The sequence below is a fragment of the Plecotus auritus genome (genome assembly GCF_963455305.1).
Source record: "Plecotus auritus genome assembly, chromosome: 2".
Taxonomy (NCBI): domain Eukaryota; kingdom Metazoa; phylum Chordata; class Mammalia; order Chiroptera; family Vespertilionidae; genus Plecotus; species Plecotus auritus.
The window spans coordinates 43,703,138-43,725,276 of record NC_137771.1 but is presented as its reverse complement, the minus strand read 5'-3'; the positions used below and the strand labels follow the sequence as shown (position 1 = coordinate 43,725,276).

At 37.9% G+C, this 22,139-nt stretch overlaps 1 protein-coding gene across 7 annotated transcripts in view; it reads left to right on the top strand.

Annotated features, from left to right (window-relative positions):
- Window positions 1-22,139, top strand: part of LOC308242313 (uncharacterized protein) — a 261,237-nt gene that overhangs the window by 225,918 nt on the left and 13,180 nt on the right. For 2 of the 7 annotated variants that reach the window (XM_080656324.1, XM_080656325.1), the window contains exons 5-7: window positions 14,088-14,180; window positions 15,582-15,648; window positions 19,966-20,018. The exons of 4 other annotated variants lie outside the window; for them this stretch is intronic. In XM_080656324.1, coding sequence (XP_080512450.1) covers window positions 14,088-14,180; window positions 15,582-15,629 — 141 coding nt within the window. In that variant the 3' untranslated portion in view covers window positions 15,630-15,648; window positions 19,966-20,018. The remainder of the gene's footprint in view (window positions 1-14,087; window positions 14,181-15,581; window positions 15,649-19,965; window positions 20,019-22,139) is intronic. One more of the 7 variants, XM_080656326.1, reaches the window with a different exon arrangement.

Sequence of the window (22,139 nt, the reverse complement as noted above, 5' to 3'; positions counted from 1 at the left end):
TGACTTCATTAGCTATAAACTGTTCCACTGTCACAAACTATCTATTCTAGCAAACTTTCTATATACTTTCTTAGAGCAGAAGCCGGTCTTTGCCTCCCTTTGAAACCTTCTTATTCATTTAGTACAATATTGTATACATAGTGGGTATTGAATAAATGTTGATGAATGGACTATATAATGGGCTTTGGGTTCCATACATCAAGGTCTTCTTGAAGGACAGATAATTACTTCTACTTTATATCTGACATTTTAATATAACTGGTTGTGGTCATTATCCTTTGGAATTGCATCCTAGTCAATTCCTTCAAAAAAAAAAAAAAAGAAGAAAATAAGGCAAAATTACCTTGTGAGCAATCCACAATTGGATTTGCATTTAAAAATTGCCGAGTGAGCACTCCTGCCTGATAGCCAAATGAAATTAATCTCTCCTAACTCAAGGTCTCATCTATTTGGAGTGATGGGGGCTGGACTCAGGGAGGCTACAGGCTTCCTAAATAGTGAAAATCATCTCTCTCATTATTTATATTTACCGTGTGTCCACAATATTCTCACTGTGCTAGCCAGTGGGAATGTAAAGTTGGTTCAGACTGTCCCTTTGTCTCTAGTTTACATGATCAAGGTCCCTGCACACTCCTTGGAAGTGTCCCGCATTCCTGGTGAAGGGAGAGGTCGGATGTTGATAACAGTTTGTCTCCTGATATCCTGAGACCTGATTGTTTATTTTCCTTTTTGGGTTTCAGTGAGGTCTTAAGAGAATTTGAATAGTCTTCTGTTTCTTGCAATAAAACTTCTATAAGAAACAGTTATGTATATGAAGAGATATATAAACTGAAATGTATACTTCAGTGTGATCAGTGCTATGATAGAGGTTTGGACAGGTTGCTATGTAAGCAAATAAGGAATGCCTTCAGCCTGGCCCAGGAAGGTCAGAGAAAGCTGCATGAGGCATCACCTAAAGTGAGTTATGAAGAGTAATAATTACCTTAGCTAAAAATAGTGGGGAGGAAGAGGCAGGTTTATGCAGCATGAAGAAATCCAAGGAACTGTGAAACAGCCGGTATATTTTGGGAAATTCGAGTTAATATAATTGGAGCTCAAAGTACAAGGTGATGAAGTGACTAGAAAAGTAGATACAAGTCAAACCATGGGATGACTTTCTTTTTTAAAAATAAATTTATTAGCTTGACCTTGGTTAATAATATTGTACAAGTTTCAACTATAAAATGCTATAATACATATCTCTATATTGCATTATGTGCTTACCACCTAGAGTCTATCTCCTTCTGTCACCATATATTTGATCCCCTTTACCCTCTTTATCCTCCCCCAACTCCTTTCCCTCTGGCAACCACCAGTCTGTTGTCTGTGTCTATGAATTTGTTTATTTTGCTTGTTTGTTGCTTTCTGTTTTATATCCCACATATGAGTTAAATCATATGGTTCTCTTCCTTCTTTGTCTGACTTATTTTGCCTAACATGATACTCTCACAATCCATCTATGTTGTCTCAAATTATGGTATTTCATCATTTCTTATGACTGAGTAGTATTTCATTGTGTATGTACCACATCTTCTTTATCCAATCATCTGTTGAAGGACACAGGTTGTTTACATGTCTTGGTTACTGTGAATAATCATGCAATGAATTATTACATATATCTTTATGAATAAATGTTTTCAAATTTGGGGTTAGATACCCAGAAGAGGGGTTGCTAGGTCATGTGGTAGCTCTATTCTTAACTTTTTGAGGAACCTTCATACTATTTCCCATAGTGGCTCTAGCAATTAAGATGCTAAGGAGTTCAGGCTTTATTTTTTAAGTTTCTAGTCTGTCATATGACCAGTTTTGATTCTTTTTCTGAGTAGATCCAGACTACTGTATATCCCCAGGCAACCTCCAGCTATTTTATAACTCCTTTTTAGAAGTGACCCAAGGCAAATTTATGAAAAGAAACACATGGCATATAGAAAGCAGCCAAGATTCAAAACCAATAGTTAAGAATTTCAGCTTCTGAAAGGAAAAAAAATGGCGGTGGAATAGACAGACATGTCCCAAGCCTTGTCCCGGAGCAGATAGAAAGAGCAGCTGAGGGTCGCACAGGGAGTGTTTGTTGGTGAGTTAAGGGACAGCTATACTCCAGGAGAAGGTGGGGACTGCTGGATGGGGCTCCCCTGACCAGGCAGCCCCCACTGCTGCTGGGTCCCCTCCCGGAGCCACCGGCTTGGACGCAGAGACCGCGCCATCTTGAAGGGGAAAGTAGATGTTATCAGAAGCCTGAAAATCTGCAACTACGGCACCCACTGAATAGCTGCGAACCCCAGAACACCGGTCCCCAATTGGCGCAAACACACAGATTCAGAGGAGCTCTACACTCCACCACGGAGGGGTCAGATTTCACCTGGGATAAGGTGAGGTCTCTGGTCCTGGCAGGACAGAGAAGCGCGTGCACTGCGGGAGCTGGAGGACCGGGGGAAGTCTGCACCTAGAAGAATCCATGGCTGTTGGGGCTGGCGTGATCCGTGAATGTGGAAGGGGGTCCTCAGAGCTGCTGACAGGGGGGGATTTCTAAAAAGCAACCAATTTTGATCTGGCACAGGACAACCTAGAAATTTTAAAAGTGTGCCGGCTGCTTGATAACAAGGGGGGAAAAAAGGACTGCGTAGACTTGCGCACAGCCCCAGAGTTCGCGCACTTGCGATTTCCCCTTTAAATCCTTGCTTCTGATTGCTAAGCCCAATACATAGGATCACGCAGTTGGGGACACCCTGGGAGACTGCAAGGGAAAGTTTTTTTTTCTGGAACCTGGGGATCAGAGCGGGGGAGTGACTGTTGGAGAACCAGCGCTGGGGCAGCCCACTCCCACAAACCAGTATTGAGTGCCACAGAAAAAGCAGGATCTAAGCACAGGCTAGAGAGGACCTATAGACCCAAAGGTCAATCCAGAAACACTGCCACCCAGAGGTTGAATCACAAATTGACTCTTGTGTAATCACAATTAAAGGAATACAAGAAAATAAGACACACTGCCTGCTTAAAAATCAGGACTGGCTTACAACACTGAGGAGCAGTGGTACTCAGGTAACTGCAATACTGTCCTGACTGGGAAACAGGCATGCCAAACAGAACAATAGAGGAAGTGAATGACCTTCACTACTGCATTTTTTTTTTTAAATTTTTATTTATTTATTTATTTTTATTTATTTATTTTTTTTCATCTTTTACTGAAGAAACTAATTTTTTTCTTTTTTCCTCACTTGATTTTACCTTTTTAATTATTACACTTTTATTTTCAATCAGTATTATTACCACTACTATTTTACCTTTTTTTTTAAAAAAAAGTATCATTTTATTTTATCTTTATTTTACTTTGGGATTAGTGCTCTACATTCAATTTTCATCTTTCCTTTAGCATCATTTTACTCTATCCCAACTCTACCTTTATGCCATCACTCTCTTCCTAACTTTTCCCCTTTTGTTGTCCTGTCTCTCTTACCCTTTTCCTGCTTTAGATTTTCCCTATTCTTTCTTTTTACCCCCTGTTAAAATGTCACCCTACTTATATATCTAATTTTCAATTCCCTGCTCCAAGTCCATACACACCTCTCTCTTCTCTGTCTTCACTATCCAAAAAACTGTTTTTCTCTCTGTCCTTTTGTTGTTGTTTGCTTGAATGTTGATTATATCATTCGTTTTTTATGCTTGTTTGTGAGACTGTTTTGCTTATTCTTTTTTGTTTGTTTTTTGTTTTTTTGTTTGTTTTGTTTTTGTTTGTTTTTTGGCTTCTATTTTCTCTTGCTTCGCTTGATATTAGTTGATGTTTGTAGTTTGCATTCACCGCCAGGTACTTGTTGCTGGCATTTTTTTGGATTAGTGGCAGTTCTATTGGAGTTTTCTCCATATATATATATATATATATATATATATATATATATATATATAGTTTGTTCCCTTTCCTTTCTTATTCTCTTTCTTTTCTCTCTTACTTTGTTTTTCCTTTTCCCAATTTTATTTTTTGCACTCCTTTCTTTTTTTTTCTTTTTTTCGCTTCTTCTTTCACTCCTATCCTCTAATTTGCCTTTCTCTGGTGGTCACCTTTATTTGGGGTTATTAATATTGTGAATACATTTCTGTTCAGTGCCTTGTGTGTTGTACCCAGTTGTGTTGTATTTTGTGCCATTAAATCAACGCAGGAGAGAGAGAAATTAATAACTAGACACCTGGAGAAGAGAGACCATGGGGAGACAAAGAAACAGCCCGCATATGAAAGAAAAGCAGGCATCACCAGAAAAGGAAGTAAACAAAAGGGAGGCAAGCAACCTTCCAGAGAAAGAATTCAGAAAAATGGTCATAAGGTGGCTGAAAAGAATGGAAGACAAATTTGACAACATGAGTAAGAACCAAGAAGAAATGAAGAAGAACCAAGAAGAAATGAAAAATTACATCGCTGCTGTAAAGAACTCAATAGAAAGCATCAAGAGTAGACTAGAAGAAGCAGAGGACCACATCAGTGAGCTAGAAGACAAGGTAGGAAAAAATACCCAAGTAGAGCAGCTTCTAGAAAAAAAAATTAAAAAGCAGGAGGAGAGCCTAAGGCAGGGGTGGGCAAACTTTTTGACTCGAGGGCCACAATGGGTTCTTAAACTGGACCGGAGGGCCAGAACAAAAGCATGGATGGAGTGTTTGTGTGAACTAATATAAATTCAAAGTAAAGGAGTGGAGGGGAGAGCAAGAGAACCCTCCGCTCTTTCGGCTCCATGGGCCGGATAGAACAGCCGAATAGGCCGGATCTGGCTCACAGGCCGTAGTTTGCCCACGGCTGGCCTAAGGGAACTTTGGGACAACACAAAACAAAACAACATCCGCATAATAGGGGTTACAGAAGGAGAGGAAACTTAGCAAGGAATAGAAAACCTGTTTGAAGAAATGACAGAAAACTTCTCTGATATAGGGAAGAAAAAACCCACACAAATCCAAGAAGCTCACAGAGTCCCAAGCAAAATGAACCCCAAAAGACCGACGCCAAGGCACATTATAGTTAAATTGGCAAACACCAATGACAAAATAAGAATCTTAAAAGCGGCAAGAGAGAGACAGAAAGTTACCTACAAAGGAACCCCCATCAGACAAGTGACAGATTTCTTAACAGAAACTCATCAGGCCAGAAGGGAATGGAATGAAATATACAAAGTCATGCAAAGGAAGGGTCTGAATCCAAGAATACTGTACCCAGCAAGGCTATCAATCAAAATTGAAGGTGAAATCAGGAGCTGCACAGACAAAAAAGGACTAAGGGAGTTTATTACCACCAAACCAGCAATGCAAGAAATGGTAAAGGGTCTACTGTAAAAAAAAAAAAAAAAAAAAAAAAAAAAAAAAAAAGAAATAGGAAGCAAAGAAGGAACACAGGATAAAGAATAAAATGGTGACAAATAAGTACCTATCAATAATAACTTTAAATGTAAATGGACTAACTGCCCCAATCAAAAGACATAGGGTAACGGATTGGATAAGAAAACATGAACCATATATCTGCTGTCTACAAGAAACCCACCTCAGAAAAAGACACACACAGACTGAGGTTGAAGGGATGGAAAAAGGTTTTTCAGGCGAACGGAAATGAAAAAAAAAAAGTCGGGGTAGCAATACTTATATCTGACAAATTAGATCTCAAAGTGAAGAACATAACAAGAGATAAGGAAGGCCACTTAATAATACTAAAGGGAGCAATCTAACAAGAAGAAATAACTCTGGTAAACATATACACACCCAATACAAAAGCACCCAAATATATTAAAAAAAAAAAAAAAAAAAAACTCCTGGAAGATATCAAGGGAGAGATTGACAGCAATACAATCATAGTAGGAGACTTTAATACCCCACTATCACCATTGGACAAATCCTCTAAACAAAAAATCAGCAAAGAAACATCAATCCTAAATGACTCACTAGACCAGATGGAATTAATTGACATCTTCAGAACATTTCACCCCAAAGCCACAGAATATACATTCTTCTCAAGTGCACATGGGTCATTTTCAGAGGTAGACCATATGTTGGGTCATAGGAAAGTCTCTTCAAATTCAAGAAGATAGAATTCATATCAAGCATGTTCTCAGATCACAGTGGCATAAAACTGGACATAAACTACAATAAAAACAATCCAAAGAAATCAAACACCTGGAGGCTAAATAGCATGCTATTGAACAATGATTGGGTTACCAGAGAGATCAAGGAAGAAATAAAAAGCATCATGGCAACAAATGACAATGAAAACACAACAATTCAATATCTATGGGACACAGCGAAAGCAGTCTTGAGAGGGAAGTTCATAGCTCTACCAAGCATACTGCAAAGAACAAGAAACAATGGTAATAAAATACCTAACCCTACAACTCAAAGAATTAGAAAGAGAGCAACAAGAAAAGCCCAGTGTAAGCAGAAGGAAGGAAATAATAAAGATCAGAGAGGAGATAAACGACATTGAGGCCAAAAAAAAAAATACAAAAGATCAACAAAACCAAGAGCTGGTTCTTTGAAAGGATAAACAAGATTGATGAACCTCTAACCAGGCTCACCAAGAAGCACAGAGAGAGGACCCAAATAAATAAAATCAGAAATGAAAGAAGTGAAATAACAACAGACCCCACAGAAATACAAAGGATTGTTAAAAAATACTATGAACAACTCTATTCCAACAAATTAGACAACCTGGAGGAAATGGACATAATCCTAGAAAAATATAACCTTCCAAAACTCAATCAGGAAGAATCTAAACATCTCAATAGGCCAATAACTATGGAAGAAATTGAAGCAGTCATCAAAAAGCTTCCAGCAAACAAAAGCCCAGGGCTAGATGGCTTCACAGGGAAGTTTTACCAAACATTCAAGGAAGAACTAAAACCTATCCTCCTCAGACTATTCCAAAAAATTCAAGAGGAAGGAATACTTCCAAGCTCCTTCTATGAAGCCAGCATCACGCTAATACCAAAAGCAGATAAAGACAACACAATGAAAGAGAATTACAGGCCAATATCCCTCATGAACATAGATGCCAAAATCCTCAACAAAATTCTAGCAAGTCGGATCCAGCAGTACATCAGAAAGATCATACACCATGACCAAGTAAGATTTATCCCAGGAATGCAAGGATGATACAATATCTGCAAATCAATAAATGTGATACATCACATAACAAATTGAGAGAGAAAAAACACATAGTCATATCAATTGATGCAGAAAAAGCATTTGACAAAATCCAACACCCTTTCTTGATAAACACTCTCAACAAGGTGGGAATAGAAGGATCATACCTCAACATAATAAAAGCTATATATGATAAACCCACAGCTAACATCATACTCAATGGGCAAAAACTAAAACCATTTCCCTTAAGAACAGGAACAAGACAGGGATGCCCACTCTCACCACTCCTGTTCCACATAGTACTGGAAGTATTAGCCATTGGAATTAGACAAGAAGAATAAATAAAAGGCATCCAAATTGGAAAAGAAGAAGTAAACCTGTCCTTATTTGCAGATGACATTATATTGTACATAAAAACTCTGAAAGACTCCATCAAAAAACTAATAGACTTAATAAATGAATTTGGCAATGTAGCAGGATACAAAATTAACACCCAGAAATCTATGGCATTTCTATACACCAACAGTGAACTTACAGAAAGAGAGACTAAAAAAGCAATCCCATTTATCATTGCACCAAAAAAATTAAGATACCTAGGAATAAACTTAACTAAGGTGGTAAAAGACCTATACACGGAAAACTACAGGACACTGAAAAAAGAGATAGAGGAAGACATAAACAGATGGAAGTACATTCCATGTTCATGGACTGGGAGAATCAACATAATTAAAATGTCCATAATACCCAAATCAATCTATAGATTCAATGCACTCTCCATTTAAATTCCAACGGCATATTTCACAGACCTAGAAAGAACTCTCCAAAAATTCATCTAGAATAAAAAAAAGGACCCTGAATAGCCACAGCACTCCTGAGAAAGAAGAACAAAGTAGGTGGGATCTCAATACCAAATTTCAAGCCACTGTTCTCAAAACAGCCTGGTACTGGCACAAGAACAGGCATATAGACCAATGGAATAGAATAGAGAATCCAGATATCGACCCAAACCACTATGCGCAATTAATATTTGACAAAGGAGGCATGAACATACAATGGAGTCAAGAAAGTCTCTTCAATAAATGGTCTTGGGAAAATTGGACAGATACATGCAAAAAAATGAAACTACACCACCAACTTACACCATACACAAAAATAAACTCAAAATGAATAAAGGACTTAAACATAAGACGGGAAACCATAAAAATACTAGAGGAATCCACAGGCAGAGAAATCTCAGACATATGCTGAAGCAATTTCTTCACCGATACTGCTCCTAGGGCAATGAAAGCTAAAGAGAAAATAAATAAATGGGACTACTTCAAAATAAAAAGCTTTTTAACAGCAAAAGAAACCATCAACAAAACAACAAGAAAGCCCACTGTATGGGAGAACATATTTTCAAATGTTATCACTGATAAAGGTTTAATCTCCAACATCTACAGGCAACTTATACAACTTAATAAAAGGAAGACAAATGATCCAATAAAAAAATGGGCAAAAGACCTAAATAGAATCTTTTCTAAAGAAGACCGAAGGAAGGCCAAGAGACACATGAAAACATGCTCAAAATCACTAATTATCCAAGAGATGCAAATCAAAATGACAATGAGATACCATCTCACACCTGTCAGAACGGCAATCATCAACAAATCAACAAACGTCAAGTGCTGGCGTGGATGTGGAGAAAAAGGAACCCTGGTGCACTATTGGTGGGAATACAGATTGGTGCAGCCACTGTGGAGAACAGTATAGAGTTTCCTCAAAAAACTAAAAATGGAGCTCCCATTTGACCCAGTAATCCCACTTCTAGGAATATATCCCAAGAAACTGGAAACACCAATCAGAAAGGATATATGCACCCCTATGTTCATAGCAGCACAATTCACCATAGCTAAGATTTGGAAACAGCCTAAATGCCCATCAGCAGATGAGTGGATTAGAAAACTATGCTATATCTACACAATGGAATACTAAGGAATGCCTACCATTTGCAGCAGCATGGATGGACCTGGAGAGCATTATGTTAAGTGAAATAAGCCAGACAATGAAAGAAAAATACCACATGATCTCACTCATTTATGGAAAATAAAGAACATTATAACCTGATGAATAAAAAGATAGATACAGAGGCAGTAAAGCACCAAACAGACTGTCAAATTGTAGGGGAAGGCTGGGGAGTGTTTGGGAGGGAGGGAAATAGATCAACCAAAGGACTTGTATCCATGTATATAAGCACACCAATGGACACAAGACACTGGGGGGGTGGGATGAGGGCATGCGACAGGAGGTAGGGGAGACTGGGGGAAGGTCAATGGGGAAATAAAAGGAGATATATGTACCAATATATGTAATACTTTAAACAATAAAAAAAAAAACAACAAAAAAAACCCCAAACATATCACAAGAAACTTAAAAAAAAAAAAAAAAAGAGTTTCAGCTTCTGTTCATCTGCTCTCTAGCTGAGTAATATTGAATAAGGAATTTAATCTCTGAGACTGTTTCCTCATCTATAAAATGGAATTTAAAAAATACCTACCTCCCAGAGTTGTAGGTCAGATCCAATACATGTATTTTTAGTGTCCTACAATATATGTTTCTGACCTTACTCTTCCACAGTCAGAATCTCAATGAATTACAGCCATCTCTTGAGGTAGATGTTATTGTTTCCTCCTTCAAAATGGGACAACAGGCTCATGGAGGTAAAGTGTCAGTTTGGTTTCATACAAGCTAGATGTAGAAAAGCTGCTATTTGAGATTATATCCGTTGGATTTAACATCCAGTGCTTTCTCCCCAAACCACAGCTGCTTAATGATAAGGAAGCAAATGAGAATTTTTAAAATAACAGTATTTTAACTAAAAAATGTACACTTATTAGTTGTTGCTCTTCAGTGGGTGAAGTCAATGTCTGCTGAGCCCCCACATCCTTGTTTTGGGGGGTTCCTGTCACTCAAGTGCCTGGTGTCTTCTTGGGTTTACTTCTTGTTATAAACAAGAAGTGTGCTTCCACATACCTTGGGGCACCACCTAGGCTACCCACCAAGGCATCACCTGGGTTCAAAGTTCAATTGACCTTTTTCTGGTGTTCTATTGCATTAGGGTCTTGCTAAGAATCTAAAAAATCATGTGTTTAATTGATTTATCCTAAAGTATAAAAGACTTTTTATTAGCTTATTTTAGTGTCCCTTCCTTGTATCCTTTCTTTTAAACAGAGGTTCCTTGGAGACCCAGCTTCTTAAACCAGCATTTCTTAAAGCTGTTCTTAGAAATATTAACGCAAGGAGCTGTTCCATTAAAGAAGAATTACTAAGAATCACTATATTAGTTGACACATTAAAGGTTCTGAGAAATCATGCAGATTTTTAAAAATTAGCTTTTCTAACTTAATAATTTTTATTTGTTTGAATAAAGTCTCTTTTTTGTGGATAACCTATTAGTGTCTCAAAATCAGCATTATGTAGAACACACTTTGGGAAACCCAGGGCCTTAATAAAAAACCATCTTTGTGGAAATTCTGGCATTGTGCTGCCTGGAAGGAGTGATTTTGTGAGAGTTGAATCATATAAGTATACTTCTCGAAATATAACATATTGGCTTATTCTAAGGGGCTTTATGGAACTTGGAGATTATACAATTAGTGGGGACTTTCTAAAAATACAATTATGAATCAAGTTTTGGTTTGTGAGATGATTTGTGTAAATGAAGAGCCCTACAACTTAAGCTTCATTACCTTTACCATCAATCACAAAGGACTGGCCTTTTCCAAGTTGGTAAAGCCAAGCCTGCCTTTGTTTTCATGCAGAAAGTGAAAGGATAGTGGACCAGGTAACATAGGGCTTATATTCTTATTCAGAATTATCCACTTTACTTCCACTTACTAGATACTGTGAAGTTTTTCATCCACATGGGTGGGTGTTAGTTTTCAAATGGGGCAATAATTGTCCTATTAATGATGAAAAATCATTTTGAAGAAGCAATTAATGGGCAAGCATTTAAAAAAATACATAATCATGTAGCTTCATATAAATATAGGTTATGATTCTTGTAAAAATGCTTAATTCTAAGTATTACACATTTGCTAACAATCATTAATGTTAATATTAACATATCAAATAAAAAAATCTGGACTTAAGTAATAAGAAATTTTATTTGAAAATAATATTGTAACAACTAAAGTGAGACTATAGCAATATAGAGAATGCTTTGACCATGAGATCTGCAAGCACCTCAGACTGAAAAGGAATATTTGTTTACAGGGAGGAATAAACACCACTGGAGTCAGCTGATTCTCAAGAGGGCCATTAAGGAGGGATGGTTCCCAGTTCCATAGTCAATGTGAGCCAAAGGTTAAAGAACCCTGAGTAAAGTTTGGTCAAGGCAAGTTATGGGCATTTTGTTTGATTGGTCGGTGGAAAGAAATAGTCCAGCTAATTTTGTATGAGATAAAAAATGGGGATTTGGAAGGTCTGCTTCTGATCTTTCCATACCTCAATAAGAGGATCATCCATGAGTCATGGGTAATGGTTCTTGGCAGTAAGTCATTTTTAAAAACATAAAAGGGAGCTAAGGGGGCTTCTTGACCATTGATGTTTTCCAGGAGCACAAGCTTCGGGTATAAAGTTCAACATAGTCAAGCATCATCATTATTGTTTCCTTCTGTCTGGTTAGTCACTCAAAATACAACATCTTTGGGCAAGTTGCTTACCCTTTCAGACCTTCAGTTTTTTTCATTAGCAAAATCAAATAATTATAATAATAACAACTAGTTCACTAGGATAAGGTGAAGCTTAAATGACCTAGGAAAAATACAAGTGCCTCATTGATGCAGAAGATAGCTTACTGTAACATTGTCTTGAAAAAACAAATAAACCACAAACAAAATAAAATCAAAAAGCAAAAACAGCCCCAAACAAACAAAACATGCAACCATGACAAAATTTTGTCAACAATCTAGATTAGAAATTTAAGAAGTTTGGGAAAGGAATAAAATATTCTACTTTTGTTAGTTCTATACTTGGACTTTATTAAGATTATTTGGTAGAAAAACTTTTTGTTGTAAGCTGATGGTTGCATTATTTAAGGGAATAGGGAGACACAAAGAGAGCCTATTTTATTGGGAGATGGGGAGTTACTGATAAAGGGAGAAGAACTTATGTCCATTTGGCAAGAATAAGGTTTTTCTTTCTGCAGTCTGTGGCTATATGATAGCTATGGTAATGACACAGGCTTATTATCAGCTCCACTCGTAAAGGCAGAGACAGTGCTATGCAATCTCCTCTGTAGAACTACATTGTGGACATTATTCACAACAAGCAAGTGGAAGGACAAAGGAGCTCCTAGCTGATGGAGCCTCCTATTGAGCTATAACTGCATCAGACCCACAGCCTGCACTGGTGCCCACACGGCCCCCAGAAATATTATAGAAATGTTATTTATTTAATTTTTCATTATCATTATTAGTGGCTCCATGAGCTCTGCCACCTTCTCCACCTTCTTCTTGTTCACCTTCTTTTTTCTTCTTCCACTTTAATAAAGGGAAATCTCATTTGAGGCAGCAAAATCCCAAAATGTGTATTTATTATCCTTATATTACAAATGGGGAAACTGAGTCTCAGCAAGGTTTATGTGCCTAAGCTCACACAGTTCACACATGATAGAGGGAAATGATAAAGATCTAGAGGTGTCTGGCTTACTCTGTTTCTCACTAGTGCATGGAACATGACTGGTCATGTGCATGAAACAGCCCACTTTTATCTCAGGAATAAGGAATAGAGATGGAGAAAGAGACATCTCAGCTACATCTGCATGTGAATAACTGATTTTATTTTATTTGGAAAGCAATGAGCTTAGTCTCTTATATAGTTGTGTGTGTGTGTGTGTGTGTGTGTGTGTGTGTGTTTCAAAGAAAATAATAAAGAGGAGAGAGAGAGAAAGAAAAAAAAAAACACGTCATCAAGTCCATATTGCACATTGGCTGCCAGCAATGTTTCTTTTAAAAATAAAATAAAAATGTTCAGTTGTAGATTTTTTTTTTCTTTTGGAGAGATACCGGAATTGCAAAGAGAGTGCCAGACAGCACTAGCATATGCTTATTTTTCTAACTCAATGTGGGCAGCCTTTCTTAAACATTTTGTATAAATATATTTATTCTCTCACTGAGACCTTGCCTGCCAGGTTCAGGAACAACTGAGTAAGCAGATACATTAAAAACCAAGAAAAGAAAAGGAGGAATTGCCATGGAAATGCTGATGGCCTCTTTATTCCAGCTGAGTACATTTCCCTGAAATAATAAATTAGTGGCTGATACATTGATGATAAATCTATACTGGCTTTCATATACAAAGTAAAAGATATTTCACTCTGTCTTTGTTGGAGATGTAGTCAGAAAGCAAGGGAATGTTGACATCCGGTGGGCGAGATTGAAAAAACACACACACACACAAACCCTTTGGTGCACAACCCAACCCACATTTGCAAGCTGTCTGCATTTCTTATATTGGCCTCAGCTTTGACAAATGTAAAAAAGTCACTAATATTTTGACACTCTCCCTGCCCAAGTCTGATACCAGCTGGCTGTGAAGCCACATACTCATTGTTCTGCTGGATTTTAAAGACTGGGTCCCAGCCAAAGGACTGGACTGGATCCATTCATTCATTTTCAAGATTGAAGTTGCAGCTTAACTGTAATGACCATTTCTCAACTCAATCTGGAAACCTCTTCCAAATCCAACAGATGCCTGAGAGGCAAATGTGCATTTGGATTGGAAACCATTCTCTCGGATAAAGCAACAAAAGGTGATCTTTGAATTCGAAAACAATTCCTTGTGTTGAGAGCAAGTAATATTCTGTATGTTAGGTCTTACTTAAAAAAATTCTTATGCTTTTAGAATCTTTGTAGAAACACTTATTTTACTATTTGAAATAAAAATGAACATTTTAATTGCAGATAGATTATGGAAAAATATGCCCAGAAAAAAAAAATTGGAAGAAAACAACTAAAATGTCAAACATGTTAACAGGGGAGATCTTTAAGTTTACGGTGAGTTTTTTCTTTCTACTTTTATATAGTTTTATTCTATAATAAGTTTTAAATTTATAATTGGGAAATAAAGAAAATATGCTATTTTTTTTTCCTTTGAAAACACACTCTGTTTCTTTTACTATATTTTCAACTCTGGTGACCATATTGTTCTGGTAATCATAGCAATGATTGCTAAATAGTGTGCTACAGCCATGGAAAATAAAACCACTCTAATCTACAAAAAATATCTTTGCTTTCTACTTCTTAAAAAATGCTCCCCTGCTGTTGTTCCTGCTGTCCCATTTTTTTTTCACTCACTTAATAATTGGAAACATTAACCCTGATCACTTGCAAATTTTCCATTGAAATTTATTTTTAGGTTAGCAGAAACTTGGAAAGCCTGCCATCATGGTGCTCTAGGAGAGAGGAAGTTATACCTTGATCCTTAAATCATGTGAGGGGATTATTTTCAAGGCTTGATGAGATGCCTATACCTTTTAGTGTCAGAGTAATATTTGAGAAATTATGTGTTTTTATTTCATATAAATAGAATTCATTCTGTCCTCCTATGTGCCAGATACTGTGTGAATGACTTACACATACTATTCATGTACCCTGAAGACAGTTTTATAAATTATATGCCTTCGTCATATACACTTCAGTTGAGGAAACTGATACACGGACTCACATTTTGAACATACTTCAGTGTGATTTCAGCCAGTGCATTGTTTATCCGTAAGCTATTGGGTTTTGCATTCAGAAAGCCATGCCTTTTGATCTCAGTGAAGGCTCCAGCCAATTCCTGTGCCTCTTTAAATCCCGTTTCCCAGTCAGTAAAACAGGGATGATGAAGTTGAAGACACAAGGCGGTTGCAAGGATTAAAGTAGTTAATGCTATTGACATCGATTGAAGAAAAACCCTCTGCTTCCACCCAAATAAAAACTACTGACAATGAACACAGAGATAGGTGTCTTTAAAAACATTTCTCTATCCTGCCTGTAAAATTTGACATTATTTCTCCACAGCCTGTCGCCATATTCAACTCTCTGGCTTGTGCAGCACTGATTAAAAACCGGATTGCCAGCAGTCTTCCGTGATTGTGTGCCACGGGAGTGCCGCTCCTCTTGTCCTCCACCCAGTTGCCCCATGCACTATTCATGAGTTCTACAATATTCCAAACTTTAATTTCCGCAGATTAATTCTCACTAATTATTCACCATATGAACCTTCGCAGGAGAATTCCACTGGATGCTCTTCCATCCTGAGGCAGGGAAAGCAATGTCGAACCACTTTCTGATTTCAAGTGGAAAACAAACTAATTATGTGGAAATATGATAATAGATTGCGCTGCAGGGACCAGTCCTCTGCAGGCTTCAAAATGTTTGCTTATGATCTGCTCCTCGTGTTATTTCTTCCAGGAGGAGCTGCCCTTTCATAATGCATCAACATTATTGACTGGCCTGTGATTCCTAACTTGGAGTTAAGGTGATTTGCATAATTGTATATTACTTCCGTCTGGTGGAAACAAACAAGATGTTCAGGTGCTAATGATCAAGCAGGCAGCAGTGACTGCTGGGAAAAATAGCATTAGTCAAGTCCAAACAACCATGCATAGCAGCTTCTCTCTATGGCATCTTCCACCACCTTCCTTTGATCCAGTTCTTTATTCCACGTGGCCACAGACATTGTTATTTTTCTGTCTGACTAAGCCTACCCAGTGGCCTGGGCTAGGCATACATTCCAAATCTTCAAAAACGTAAATCATCTTAAGGCCGTGAATTTTCCTACCTGTTTGTATTTGCTCAGGTCAAGTCCTTTGCTTGCAGTGTCTTCCTTCTTCTCTCTGGCAGGAAGGGTCTTAGCCTTCAAAATCCCACTGAATTGGTGCTCTCCTTTGATGTCCCCCCAACTTCCTCTCTTAGTATGGTTGTTCTCTAAATGAACAAGTATCAAATGGAGATGATGGGTGCTCAATAAATTCATCTCATTCATTTGCTTTAAAAAGTTGTTTATTTTTACAATTTGCTAGTTCTAGTCTAGGCACTCTGGAGAGAGTGAACAAATAAGAAAAAATAAATACCCCCCTTTTAAAATTCTTTCATGCTCCTCTTTTCTGTGATAATTCCTATCTCTATTTAGCAATTATTTATTCTGCCTTGTAGTACACCTGATGGACAGGGTCATTGCTTAACTTATCTCTGTAACTCCATGATCAGGTACCTAGTAAGGGCTAAATAAATGTCTGTGAATAGACTTGAGGTTTCAGAAGAGTGGATCATGCAAACCATTTGATGAATTACACCAAGGATGCAAATGGGGTACCTTATTTGCCAACTCCAAATGATTTGTAGTGACCACATGAAGTGCTGAGGAAAGATTTTTGAGGCAGCATATGCTTAGTGAAAAAGTTTTCTGTGATTAATTATTCATGGCTGCAATAGAACTATTAATAGTAAGCCACTTATCTTGCATTTGCATTCTTATAGAGATTTAAGCTTGGGCTTCTTCAAGAGTCTCAAGGGGTATATCTGTGTAGGTTTTATGGGCGGAGTTGATGAGTTTATCAGGTTGCCTACAGTTCAAGTGTTTAACAGGTTATGCTCTATCAAGATTACAATATAGTAGTTTTGAGCTTTAAATGCTTGAAGTGAAACATTTTGATTTACTTTTTATGGCAGTAATAAGATCTGCCATTTTTGTGCTAGGCACCTCCCATATGTCATTCCATTTAATTTGTCATAGCAATATAGCACATTAGGTCATTTTATCCCATTTTACAGATGTAGAAACTGAAACTCAGAAACTTGACCATGATGAAAAACAATTGTGAATTACAAATACAAAATTCAAGTTTGGTTTGTCCTGACTCCAAAGTTTGTGCTTTCTCTTCCCCCCACCCCCACTATCCTCAATACAAATTGTCATTTAGTCCTAACCTAAAGCATACTGCTTTGCATTTCTGAGAAAGGAGTCACTTTGTCCTGTTGCAGAAGACCAAAGAAAACCAAGGACGCTTCTGAAAAAAAAAAGGAGGGACACTGTTTAATATGCCAGCGGACTCAGGGAACAGCCTTCCAAATCTGAGTGAAGGAACACGCCTGGGGCCCGCCCTTGTATCTCCCTCCCTGTGATCTTTGTCGCACAAACATGTTTTATGCTTCTGGTCCTTTCTGCAGGCCTTGCAAGAAGGCCCCCAGGTGTTGGGGGATCTCCAGGCCATATCTGATGGTCTGGCCTGGTGCTAGCGTTAATAACCCTCCCTCTGGGGCAGTGCACTGTTCACAGTAACAGGTTCTGCAAGACCAGTATCTGGGAAGGAGAGAGGGACTTAATTATAGGTTATCAGGAATGTACACTGAGCTTGCTGGCTTGGATTCAGGTCACTAGCCCCGAATATCAGGGTTACATTGGAATTAGTCCTTTTAGCCTTCTCAGTCCTAGTGGATAATGAGCCAAATAGATGAGAGGCATTCCAATGATTGCAGTCTTTGTGGTATTTGAGGAGCAGGGACCTTATGTGAGGGTCCGTGTACAGACAGACTGAAGGGGAAAGGTGGCTTCAAATGGAAAGAGGTTGAAATGGAAGAAAACTTATTCAGTGTGTTTAGCATGCCAGGCATTGTGTTACATCCTGAATGATTTTCTTCCTTTTTTCACTTTTAAAAAATGTATTTTTCAATGACAGTTTACATTCAATATTATTTTGTTTTAGTTTCAGGTATACAGCATAGTGGTTTACAAAGGGTTCCCTCAAGTACCCACCTGACACCATACATAGTTATTACAATTTTCTTGACTGTATTCCCTGTGCTATAGTTTACATACCCATGACTGTTTTGTAACTAGCAATTTGTACTTCTCAATCCCTTCACCTTTTCACCCAGCCCCTCAAACCCCTCCTCTCTGTCAATCATCAGTCTCTTTTCAGTATTCATGAGTCTGTTCTGAATGATTTTCTTGAAGACCATTAAGGTGAGTATTACTAGCTCCATTTCTCAGAACAAGGAAATATAGGTTCAGATAAGTTAAGTAACTACATTAATGACAGGCGGGATATTGTTTATTCCACTTGTCAACTGTTATATTCATATTTCAATATAGTATCTTTTGCCCAGTACTAACTAGACTCTAAACAAACAAATAAATATATAGCAATATATTCTTTGAATGTTAATAAGAAGTAAACCAGGTTTGAAATCCAAGTCTGTTCAACTCCAAAGCCTGTGCTATTTCTATCATGCCAGGCTACCCTGGGGAAGTTCAAAATGTGCTTGAAGCCTAACCAGTGGTCACGGACAACAGGGGGGTGGGGGCATGCGTGGGGAGGGGTCTGGGATGGGAATGGGGGGATGAGGACAAATATGTGATACCTTAATCAATAAAGAAATTAATAAAAAAATAAAATAAAATGTGCTTGAAACTTTGAAACCAGTTCCATTTTTAAAGGATTACTTCTTATACAGCTGCCTCAATGCAGCTGGTCCTTTGGAAAAAAATATTTATAAGAAGTCTTGGCAGGTTTCTTGGAGATTAAGTATCTTTTACAAAATAATATTTTGATGGATTACATGTAAATGAATCAGAAACATATGGCTTTCATTTCCTTTAGAATGTACACATATGTGTTTAGCAAAATGGGTTTTGCAGAATGCCACCTCTAACGTGTCCTTCCTCTCTCACCCCAAGTGTATCATATCCAAAAGGACTGGACGATCTTCTAAAAATCCCAGAAAAACCTGGGAACTTCCATCTTTGCTTCTGATCCATAATAATACATAGATCATTTTCCTTTTTATTTCCAATAGCAGAGATATATGCTACCAGTAAGGCAAGCTGGTAGCCTGCCCAGAGCTTCCCCCAGAACATGAGTAAAACATCACAGTAGATGTCCGTTTACCTATCTTGGAAATGCTGAGAACTCAGGCATTGCAAGCAAAGGACTTCCTCTTCACGTACACAATGTTAGGTCATGTACACTTTATAATATAAACTAGAGGCCCAGTGCACAAAATTTGTGTATGGGTGGGGTCCCTAGGCCTGGCTGGTAATCAGGGCCCACCGGGCCCTTCCTTTGTTCTGCGCCGACCCTGGTGGTCAGCGCACATCATAGTGAGCGATCCAACTCCTGGTCTCTTGGTCAAATTCCCGAGGGGACAATTTGCATATTTGGCTTTTATATATACAGATGTAAATACATTTTGAGCCCTTTTAAGAAAAAAACTGTGTCGTGGGGCATTTCATCTGAAAAATCTACTGGACTAGACACAATCAGATATTTATTAAGAACAGATTAAAGCTGTTATGTCCTGCAGAGAATAAAAGGCACCCACTGTGATTAATAGCAGGGTATTAACCACAACATATACTCTCATAAAGCTGAAGAACAGACTGATGACCAACTGGACCACAAGGAAAGCCAGGAGTACCCAGCCAGGCTTTGAAGAGCTTGTTATATCCATTCTTTTACTCAGGGTAGAGATTTTGAGATTCACTCATGTTGTAAAGTATAAATAGTTAATTTTTTTTTATTGCTGAGTAGTGGTTTATTGCATGATTATGCCACAATTGGTTTATTCATTTACCTGTTCATGGGCATTTGGGCTAGTTTCAGCATTTGCCCATTACACATAAAGTTGTTATGGACACTTGTGCAAAAGTCTGTGTGTGGACATATGATTTTGATTCTCTTCAGTAAATACTTAGCAGTAAAATGGCTGGATTCTATGATTGGTATATGCATACATTTGTAAGAAACTGTAAGACTGGTTTCTAAAGTCTTTGTAATATTCACTCTATTCCCAGCAGCAGTAAAAGAGGATTCCACCTGCTTTACATTATCACCAACACTCGATAAGGTTAGTTTTTAAAAACAAAAAACATTTTAACCTTCCAAATGTAGTGTAGTAATATGGTTTTAATTTGAATATCTTAAATACCTAATGATTTTAGCATATTTTAAAATGCCCATTGACAATATATCTTCATCCATAAAGTATCTAAATGTTTAAATATCTGCCCATTTCCTTAATGTGTTGTTTGTCCTCTTATTGATTTGTAAAAAGTGGTTAAATATTCTTGCTAAAAGTCTTTTTTTAAGTTTCTTTTTTAAATTAATCTTTATTGTTGAGATTATTACAGATGTCTCTCTTTTTTCCTTCCATAGCTCCCCTCCACCTGGTTCCCACCCCACCCTAGGCCCTTGCCACCCTATTGTCTGTGTCCATAGGTAATGCATACATGCATATAAGATCTTAGTCTAATCTCTTCCCACACACCCCCACACACACTCCCTTCCCTCTGAGAATTGTCAGTCTGTTCCATTTCCATTTGCCTGATTCTATTCCATTCACCAGTTTATTCTGTTCATCAGACTTTTTATTCATTTAATTTTTAGATTCACTTGTTGATAGATATGTATTTGTTGTCACGTTGTTGTTCATATTTTTTATCTTTACCTTTTTCTTCTTCCTCTTCTTAAATACCCTTCAGCATTTCATATAATACTGCTTTGGTGGTGATGAACTCCTTTAGCTTTTTCTTGTCTGTGAAGCTCTTTATCTGACCTTCAATTCTAAATGATAGCTTTGCTGGGTAGAGTATTCTTGGTTGTAGGTTCTTGCTATTCATCACTTTGAATATTTCTTGCCACTCCCTTCTGGCCTGCATAGTTTCTGTTGAGAAATCAGCTGACAGTTGTATGGGCACTCCTTTGTAGGTAACTAACTGTTTGCTTTGGTTTTTTTTTTTTTTTTTTTTTTTTTTTTGCTGCCTTTTTTTTTTTTTTTTTTTTTTTTAAATATATTTTATTGATGTTTCACAGAGAGGAAGGGAGAGGGATAGAGAGTTAGAAACATCGATGAGAGAGAAACATCGATCAGCTGCCTCCTGCACACCTCCCACTGGGGATGTGCCCGCAACCAAGGTACATGCCCTTGACCGGAATCGAACCTGGGACCCTTCAGTCCACAGGCCGACGCTCTATCCACTGAGCCAAACCGGTTAGGGCTTTTTGCTGCTTTTAAGATTCTCTCTTTATCTTTTGCCCCTGGCATTTTAATTATGATGTGTTTTGGTGTGGTCCTCTTTGGATTCCTCTTGTTTGGGGTTCTCTGTAATTCCTGGACTTAAATGTCTATTTCTTTCACCAGGTAGGAGAAGTTTTCTGTCATTATTTCTTCAAATAGGTTTTCAATATTTTGCTCTCTCTTTTCTTCTGGCACCCCCATAATTCAGATGTTGGTACGCTTGAAGTTGTCTCAGAGGGTCCTTACACTATCTTCATATTTTTGGATTCTTTTTTCTTTTTGCTCTTCTGGTTGTGTTTTTTGCTTCCTTGTATTTCACATCATTGATTTGATTCTCTGGATCCTCTAATCTACTATTGAATCCCTGTATATTATTCTTTATTTTAGTCAGTGTATGCTTAATTGCTGACTGGTCTTTTTCCATTTTTTTGGCATTCTCACTAAGATCCTTGAAAGTCTCACTAAGTTCCTTGGAGGTTTCTAGAAAATTCTTGAGTAACCTTATAACCGTGGTTTTGAACTCTATATCCAGTAGTTTGCTTTCATCCATTTCTTTCATTTGTGACATGTTTCTTTGTCTCCGCATTTTGGCTGCTTCCCTGTGTTTGTTTCTATGTATTGGGTAGCTGCTAAGTCTCCTTGAGTTGATAGAGTAGCCTTGTGTTGTAGGTGTCCTGTAGGGCCTCCCCAATCACCTGAGGTGGACACTCTTGGTGCACACCTTTGTGGGCTGTGTGCACAGTCTTGTTATAGTTGAGCCTTGATTGTTGTTGGTGTCACTCGGAAGAAATGACCTCCAGGCCAATTGGCTGTGGGGACCAGCTGCAACTACAGTGGGAGAGCTGCTGTGCAGGAGACACCCTTATGAAGCAGGACTTGCTTCAGTGGGGCTTTGGTGCTCACTGAGTCTTCCTTTAAGTGTGTCACTTAGGGATGTGTAGAGTTCTAATC